General features: G+C 41.7%; 1 protein-coding gene across 1 annotated transcript; it reads left to right on the top strand.

Moving 5' to 3' along the window:
• The first annotated feature begins 5,917 nt into the window (after nucleotides 1-5,917).
• On the top strand, nucleotides 5,918-9,469 carry LOC146640855 (uncharacterized). The gene is made up of 2 exons (XM_085399037.1): nucleotides 5,918-6,038; nucleotides 6,486-9,469. The coding sequence occupies exons 1-2, from the start codon at nucleotides 6,020-6,022 to the stop codon at nucleotides 8,432-8,434; spliced, it is 1,968 nt and encodes a 655-aa protein (XP_085255163.1). The 5' UTR covers nucleotides 5,918-6,019; the 3' UTR covers nucleotides 8,435-9,469.
• The last annotated feature ends 76 nt before the right edge of the window (nucleotides 9,470-9,545 follow it).

The following is a 9,545-nucleotide window of genomic DNA, read 5'->3' as shown; positions in this document are numbered from 1 at the left end:
TCTCTCTCTCTCTCTCTCTCTCTCTCTCTCTCTCTCTGTTCCTCTCTCTCTCTCTCTGTTCTCTCTCTCTCTCTCTCTCTCTCTGTTCCTCTCTCTCTCTCTCTTGGTTCTCTCTCTCTCTCTCTGTTCCTCTCTCTCTCTCTCTCTCTCTCTCTCTCTCTCTCTCTGTGTGTTCCTCTCTCTCTCTCCCTCTCTCTCTCTGTGTGTTCCTCTCTCTCTCTCTCTCTCTCTCTCTCTCTCTCTCTCTGTCCTCTCTCTCTCTCTCTCTCTCTCTCTCTCTCTCTGTGTGTTCCTCTCTCTCTCTCTCTCTCTCTGTGTGTTCCTCTCTCTCTCTCTCTCTCTCTCTCTCTCTCTCTGTGTGTTCCTCTCTCTCTCTCTCTCTCTCTGTGTGTTCCTCTCTCTCTCTCTCTCTCTCTCTCTCTCTCTCTCTCCCTCTCTCTCTCTCTCTCTCTCTCTCTCCTCTCTCTCTCTCTCTCTCTCTCTCTCTCTCTCTCTCTCTCTCCCTCTCTCTCTCTCTCTCTCTCTCTCTCTCTCTCTCTCTCTCGCCTCTCTCTCTCTCTCTCTCTCTCTGTCTCCTCTCTCTCTCTCTCTCTGTTCCTCTCTCTCTCTCTCTGTTCCTCTCTCTCTCTCTCTCTCTCTCTCTCTCTCTCTCTCTGTGTGTTCCTCTCTCTCTCTCCCTCTCTCTCTCTCTGTGTGTTCCTCTCTCTCTCTCTCTCTCTCTCTCTCTCTCTCTCTCTGTTCCTCTCTCTCTCTCTCTCTCTCTCTCTCTCTGTGTGTTCCTCTCTCTCTCTCTCTCTCTCTGTGTGTTCCTCTCTCTCTCTCTCTCTCTCTCTCTCTCTCTCTGTGTGTTCCTCTCTCTCTCTCTCTCTCTCTGTGTGTTCCTCTCTCTCTCTCTCTCTCTCTCTCTCTCTCTCTCTCTCTCTCTCTCTCTCTCTCTCTCCTCTCTCTCTCTCTCTCCCTCTCTCTCTCTCTCTCTCTCTCTGTTCCTTTCTCTCTCTCTCTCTGTTCCTCTCTCTCTCTCTCTCTCTCTCTCTGTTCCTCTCTCTCTCTCTGTGTGTTCCTCTCTCTCTCTCCCTCTCTCTCTCTCTCTCTGTTCCTCTCTCTCTCTCTCTCTCTCTCTCTGTTCCTCTCTCTCTCTCTGTGTGTTCCTCTCTCTCTCTCTCTCCCTCTCTCCCTCTCTCTCTCTCTTGTGACCAGGAGATATTTTATTTTGTATTCTTATGATCACAGTTATAATTAGAAGTATCAATCATTAATCATTTACCATTGTGGAATCTGATGACAGTATAATCTTTGTTTTATATCTATGGTAATCTGAGTAAAGATTAATGTATGCAGGTTATCATCATTGTAATCAAGTCTCAAATGGTATCCACAGCATTGTATTCACCGTCCATAACTGGAGGGTCCAACAGGACCTTGTTCTAATTCATTTGCAGGCCTACATCAGAACATGCACATAGGGAGTTATGTAAACACGCACGTTCACCCTTATTTACACAGGGAGGTCATGTCAGGACATTCTCTAGTTGGACACACAGGCTCACAGAACTGCACAACATGACATGTCACACACTTGTTTTTCTCTAAAGTATCATCTGATGTTTGTATAAGGAGAACTTTGGACTATGGGGAGACTGTTATCATTTCCAGTAAGGTCTAACTGTGTGATGTCATCATGGGTTATATAAGGATGGGGAACGGTCCACTCTTTGGAGATCTGTGGCTGTACGCTTGTCTTCCCATGCTTCTGTCTTAGAAGCATGTAATAAAATCACTATGTTTGTCACCTACACGGACTCGGCTGTTTTTCCTTCTTACCCAAACTGAACCAGACGTAACACTCTCTCTCTCTCTCTCTCTCTCTGTTCCTCTCTCTCTCTCTCCCTCTCTCTCTCTCTCTGTTCCTCTCTCTCTCTCCCTCTCTCTCTCTCTGTTCCTCTCTCTCTCTCTCTCTCTCTCTGTTCCTCTCTCTCTCTCTCTCTCTCTCTCTCTCTCTGTTCCTCTCTCTCTCTCTCTCTCTCTCTCTGTTCCTCTCTCTCTCTCTCCCTCTCTCTCTCTCTCTGTTCCTCTCTCTCCCTCTCTCTCTCTCTCTGTTCCTCTCTCTCTCTCCCTCTCTCTCTCTCTCTGTTCCTCTCTCTCCCTCTCTCTCTCTCTCTGTTCCTCTCTCTCTCTCCCTCTCTCTCTCTCTCTGTTCCTCTCTCTCTCTCTCTCTCTCTCTCTGTTCCTCTCTCTCTCTCTCCCTCTCTCTCTCTCTCTGTTCCTCTCTCTCTCTCTCTCTCTCTCTCTGTTCCTCTCTCTCTCTCTGTTCCTCTCTCTCTCTCTCTCTCTGTGTTCCTCTCTCTCTCTCTCTGTTCCTCTCTCTCTCTCTCTCTCTCTCTCTCTGTGTGTTCCTCTCTCTCTGTTCCTCTCTCTCTCTCTCTCTCTCTCTGTTCCTCTCTCTCTCCCTCTCTCTCTCTCTCTCTCTCCCTCTCTGTGCTGACAATCAAGCCAAACACCAACATCATCAAATATACAGTTAATAAATAAATAAATAAATAAATCACAAATCTTTTTTACAAGTACAAAATATTTATGACCACATTTTGAGCCCATAGAGCAGCATTTAAGCCAGGAGGTGACTGCTGTTCGTCGCTGGATCGTTGTCGACTACGCGTTAGTGAAGTCAAGCTACAGCAAGTTTAGTTAAGAGTGTTTTCCTTTGTGCGTCGTTCTTAACCCTGTCTACAGAGCTTCCTGGATTTTCCCCCGTGTGATTCCCGTGTGGCAGTGTCGGAGTGTGAGCCTGTGATCGTGTGAGTGGATATTCTGAAGAACGCGTGCTAGTGATGGCCAAATGAAGCTTTCTGAAGCTTGAATTGAAAAACGGTTCATTACTCGAAGCTTTTCAACACAGTCCTCTCTGGTGACATCTGGTGGCCAAAAATATGAAGAGCAGCTTGAATCCACAAAATAAACCAACTGCTTCATTATGATTGCCCACTCTACAGAGTGGAATTTTGTCTGATATTGGGCCACCGCTGTGTTGCTTTGAACGTGTATTTTTGGGGGTGAAAAAAATGTTGTTTATTTCTTTAATACATAATTTTGACCAGTAAACTTTCCTTGTTTAAATATGCACCATGGTGTGGTCTTTCTTTGCTTGTGACTTCTTGATGTTGGTAAATACAATAATTGAAAAGTACCACGCTACATGTAATATACATATAATAATGTACAACACATTATGGAGTATGTTTCTGCTGTGAGGTCCTGCCTCCTTGTACTTATGCAATTAATCGCCGGACAGGCATATTTATAAATAATATTATATTAGGGACATTTTCCTATGCATATTTTTGACCTGGGGGTAGAATTGATTGTGAACTGGAAAAGGAAAATGCTTATGAACTTGCAAATTAAAAACATGATGCATTTAAAGTAGCCCTTTTTCATTTTTATTTAAGAAGAGAATTTGTTCTAGTGTGCGATGGCCAAACCTGTTCATTTTCGTGGAGATCATTTCTCCTGCATTAAGGAAAATCCCTTCATATGGCACAGAGGAGGCTGGAGTGCAGAGAAACTGGTAGAGATGCAGTTATACAGTCTACCTGGGCCCCACAAACTATCAGCTAAAGAGAATAAATAAATTAAATTGCTGCACATTTTGCAGACTAACATTTTCAGATGAATTAAACAATAAAATATATATTTTTACAACATTACATGTAAAGAGTCAAATGGAAGTTTTTCTAAAGTTATTTAATGATATTTATATTATGAAAATCAGATTTTTGACATTTTAAGTTTTTCCCGTTTTCAGATAAAATAAACACGCACAAAACAAAACAAACAGCCAGAACACAAAGCTGGAAAACCCACCCGATCGACCAAAATCAACTCAAAATACTCCCACACAACAGAACCTCCTCTATTCCTCACTGGCTCCAAATCTCTCAGTAGAAATATCAGTGGTTCGCTATCTGTCACCATCAAAACACTCCATAAATCACTTCCTTATAAACCAGGGAATCAGACACCGAAGCGGTTATGTTCTAAATGAAGCTTCGGACGTCACTGATCACGTGACTCTGGCCAAACGAATCAAGCTTTTTGTGACACACGCACCGGAGCGTCAGCTTCAAGCAGGCCATCACTAGCGCGTGCTTTCCCCTGGACTTCCCTGGAGACCCCTTCTCCCCCCACTCAGCTGTATATAACACCCCAACCCCGCACATTCTCTACACCTGGTGACTTGTAAATAAACCCTTCTCGTGAGCATCAGAACCAGAGTCCTGCGCTTGAGTCCTCCTCCAAACCGTAACAAAAGGAATGTAACCTTATTTTAACATGCTGTTTAAAATGTCAAATTGTTGGTTTAATAAGTGAATATGAACAACTTACCCTGTAAGTGACCTGAAGAAAATGTGGTGGCAGGAGCTTTCTACAGTAACTCCACACTGGGGGCGTTTTGCTCCAGCTGATGTTATAATGACTCTATTAGAGTAAATACACTTTAACACTGCTGATTTAACACTGGGAAATTTACTGTGCATCAAATATCGGATTGATTTTAAGATTTTATTGCTTACATTCAATTCAATTTTATTTATATAGCGCCAAATCACAACAACAGTCGCCTCAAGGCGCTTTATACTGTACAGTAAGGGAAAATCGTAAGTAATGTTGCGCCTTGCTATTTAACTGAACTTCTCAGCCTGTATCCTGAAGGCACTTCTATCATGGAGTCAAATGACCTTGGTGCAACCTCGGTCTCAGAAAACCAGAGGTGATCGTGCCTTTGCCTGCTGCACCGAACCTCTGGAACAATCTTCCAGCTGATATTCGCGCGCCGGAATCTATTCAATCTTTTAAAACACGATTGAAAACTTATTTATTTGATCTTGCATTTTCAGTTAGTGATTTGTCGGCTGTACACTTTGTACTTTTATTACATTTTGTATGTAATTTTAACCTATTGTTTTACTGGGTTTTTGCAGTTGATATTTCTGTGTTGATTTTACCGAACTTTTACACTAAGTGTGAAATATTTGTTTTAACATAGTACTCCCGGGCTAATTAGTGCTTTGTTTTATCTGGGAATTTATTTATACTCTACTATCGTACCCATATGCAATTAATTTTGTTTCATATTTTATTACTGAGAAGCACTTTGATGTACCTCCGGTCTTTAAATGTGCTATATAAATAAAGTATTGATTGATTGACTGCCAGAACAAAACATCTGTCCCAAGGTAAAGTCTCTCATTGCACAATTTTCCCTCTCTGTGATTTTGACTGTTAACCTCACACTTTACAGAAATGTTGTACAGAAGGACAGAGTCTATGAGCTCAAACCTGAAAATGCTTGTACTTGAGATGTTCAGCACTTTTTTGAAAGCACTTTATAAATAAAGTTATTATTATTATTATTATTAAAACACAATTAGAGTTCACCCACTAATCTACCAATGTGAACACAAGTATGCTTTACTCGCTTTTATTAGTTTAGTAACAATACAGTACATGCACAAAACGGCCAAACTTTCCTGCTGCAGATATGGCCGTTATCTGTTTCTGTCCAGCCCATGAGCTGCATACACAGGAAATGAAACAGCACCCTCTGTGTCAGTCAACATTTGTGATGGCAGGTTTCAAACGGAAAATATCATAGAAAACATGAATTTACAAATAGCCAACCAAATGTTGCACATTGGGAAAGTCAAACTGAACAAAGTGCATGAAATGCTCTGAAGACTAAGATGACATCAGTTTTACATTAATTTGTAGCATTAAAGTATCCAGAAAAGTGAGTCCAACTTTTAAATAAATCAAAAATCATAATGCTGACGTTTTCTTGCTAGCCTGAACTCTAGAATTAATCTCAAGGCCTGAGCAGCATGAAGGATGAGATAATGTCTCTGGGGCAGACGTCTTGGTGAAGCAGGGGCTGGATAGCGTGACAGACAGAGAGTGCGCATCTTCTAAACACAGCAGTAGAGAGAGGAGCAGCAGGCAGCACGGGAGCAAACAATCCGTGATGGATCTTTACTTCAGAGGTTAGTCAAATGCTTATGTTGGTTTTCCGCCCCACGTTCAATGCTTTTGAAATGTATCTATGAAATAACATAATTTAATTTTTTAAAAATATTTTCATTATGATTGCTATTATTACTGTGTTACTACATCATTAACTCCGTTTAAGCCTTTAATGCCTCATATTTGATACATGAAAGCTTTTGAGACTTCAGTCATCAGTTTTTTCTCCCTGAAAAACCCAAGTGCACAATTTATTTTAAGCAATAAATTGCAAAAATATATATGAAAATAAACATTTAATTGAAATATCAGAAGGTTCAATAAATGCTCCATGTTCAAAACGCTATAATGGCTCAGACTTCAGGAGGTGAAGTTTTCTTTTATACAGATAAAATGACTAAAATGAGTTATTAAAATCGAAATAAAGAAAAATGTGGACTCTCATTGGCTTTATTTTTACTTCCCAGGCACCACGTGGATGATGCCCTTGCTCTTTATGATTCCAGACTTTACCCACAGCAGTTCTTGCCCCAGCAGTTGCCGATGCAACCCTCAAGGCGCTGCCATGTGTACTGGCTCCACCATCACTGATATACCGCCTCTGCCTCTCCACACATACCTGCTGCAGCTCAGTGTTACAAACATGAATGTCCTAAATGAGCGAAGTTTAGCAAATCTGGACCTCCTGCTGCGTTTCAGTCTCATAAAGAGTCATCTACACACCGTCCATCCTCAGGCTTTCCTCATAGCTCCCCAGCTCAAGTCTGTCAAGCTGTCATCTAACGATCTGTCGACCCTTCCTCCTCGAGTGTTCAGTCCACTTGCTGCTCTTGAGCAGCTGCATCTAGATGGGAACCAGTTTGAGAACATTCATCCAGACATGTTTGAAGGACTGGGTGGGTTGCAGGATCTGGACCTAAGCCGCAACAAACTCAGGAGTCTTGATCCAGACCTATTTGAAGGACTGACCAACCTCACCTTTCTGAATCTTGGAAGGAACTTCATAAAGAAGCTTCCTCCTACCATCTTTCACTCCTTGACTAAACTTCAGCAGCTTATACTCTATTACAATGAACTAGAATTTCTAGAAGCTGGCATCTTTGACAAACTCATCAACCTCGTGGAGCTAAAACTCCATCAAAACCAGATTGCCAGCCTTCCACCTAAAGTCTTCTGGCCTCTGGGGAACCTGAAAAACCTGACCTTATCCTCCAACCAACTTCAGGCCATCCCAGAAAAGAGCTTCTACCACATGCCAAAGTTGGTCAAACTCACCATTTACAAGAATCCACTATTATCTCTACCAGATGAGCTGATGGGTCACATGCCCGACATGACAGAGTTCTATCTATATGCCACCAACCTCATCACGGTTCCTGGAAATTTGTTCGCTAACATGTCTGGGCTGCTTATGCTGAACTTCCATTTAAATGACAATCTGAGGGACCTTCCACCAGATGTTTTCTGCTGTCTTCCAAACCTTCAGAAGCTCTCGCTAAAATCCAACAACCTCCATTATCTTCATCCCCAGCTATTCTCCAAACTAACCACCCTGAAGAAACTTCACCTCAATGACAATAAGTTGTATGGCCTACCAGAAGATATCTTTAAGGGTCTTGGAGAGATTCTTGAAATTTTATTGAACAATAACAACCTTAGCAGTCTTCCAGGAGATATTTTCGTGTCTCTTCCAGCTTTGATGAATCTGACTCTGAGTGGAAACCCCTGGGATTGTAATTGTGCTATCAGAGGCATTGCAAGATGGATGAGACACAATGAGCATGTGCTTTGGGACAGAGATGACGTGATGTGTCACACTCCAATCTACCAGCTGCTGCATACCGTTGGCTCGCTGCATGATGAAGAGTTCAGCTTTTGCAGTGCTACAACAGCCAAGAGTTTTCCTCTACAAGATTTGAACCGGTCACCAACACAACCACTCCACATGTTGTCAACCTCTGGACAAACATCAGCTTTAACTTCCATAACCACACCCCCCACAACGGCTACTCGATCCAAGGAAGCGGCGATCCAAACCACTCAAGGAGCTACCCAAAAAGTCCCTGACAAAATAACCACTCAGACTGTAAAAGCAACCACATCAGATGATACAACACTCTCAGCATCACTTTCCACTGAACTTATTGGTAAATTTGCTCAGAACATGTCACCTCCTTTTTATGGCATATTGGTGATAGAACCGGGGCCTGAGTTTGTCCACCATAACCATCAGAAAGGCTGGGTGTATGTGTGGTTTCTGCCCTCAAACACGGCTTTGGCTGGGTTCCTCATGTTCTCTCACATCCTTCTTCTAGCTACAGGGTTGTCGCTTATTCTTGCTACCATGTATGGCATGTATCGCCTCCACAAGGCCACGTATAAGCTAAAGGCTGAGTGTGCTCGTCATGAGGCGTAGCGCTGGCTTATCGGGCTGGTGCACAACTAGATAAACGATCCTCTTCTAGCAGCTGACAATTACTGTGTTTGTTTTCTCTGAACACATTTCCTCAGGAAAATCAGACTTTGAAATATGATGGAATTGAACCCTGTGGGGTTTTTCAGAAAAAAGCACATTCAGATGGTATTGTGTTTAATTTTATATCACAGCTAAACTAATATCTGTCAATAGTCAGCATACAGAGCAAATATTTGAATGTTCATCAATCAAATGGGAAGATTTTAGGTCTATTTTGAAACTGGGTAGCTATGCAGACTGCTAAAGTCCTGCCTGTTCATGTCCAAATTATTCAAATTAAAAGTGCCCAACACTGGTAAAAAGATTCATGCTATGATGCACATATTCAAACTCTTTAAAAAATATTGTGGTGTAATTATGATAATAATGATAAAATGAGAGGATTGTATAATGCCTTATATACATATATCATTGTTTATTCTATAGTCATACAGTTTCTGTTAAAGCCGGAGAGAGCCACTGAAGAATCCACCTGTTGTTGACCACTGTTTGTTTTTCAAGCATATAAAGTGAAAACCTGGTTTCTTCCACTGGTCTTTTGCTTTCACCATGTCTCGAGTCATACACACTGATGCCTGCTGTATTTATAAATGTACGTTTTATCTACTATGCCAAGACTGCAGTGCTTCAGCAGCTTATAGATAACACACGTCAGTGTTAAAGCTGCAGGTGATTTGTTTCCCTCCAGTGGTGGATACTTGAAACTGCAAGACGAAAGCGCACGACTGGACAGTGTCTACTTTTATATTTGTGCTATTTACAGATGTTTATTTCAAAATGTTAAAGCTGTGTGTGTCATCTGTTTGATCAACATCTCTATTATTGTGAATTTGTTGTGAGCTACACTTTATATACCCAGTGCCTGTTGTGTATTTCTCTTTGTAAGGCATTCATGTAATGGCCTTTTTTAAAAGCTGGGTTAGGGTTAGCTGTGATGCTGTCATCATTTGTATTTTATGCCATGAAAATGAATGATTAAAGTGGTTTTTTTTTTATATCTTAAACCTGTCCACTTCTGTGATCAAACTGCTAAATATTTGACCGATTGAGC

The sequence above is a fragment of the Rhamphochromis longiceps genome, linkage group LG23, assembly GCF_057381845.1.
Source record: "Rhamphochromis longiceps isolate RC_006_pf linkage group LG23, R_longiceps_female_GT1.1, whole genome shotgun sequence".
Classification (NCBI taxonomy): domain Eukaryota; kingdom Metazoa; phylum Chordata; class Actinopteri; order Cichliformes; family Cichlidae; genus Rhamphochromis; species Rhamphochromis longiceps.
The sequence above is the reverse complement of the archived record's forward strand: the minus strand, read 5'-3'. Positions and strand labels throughout refer to the sequence as shown.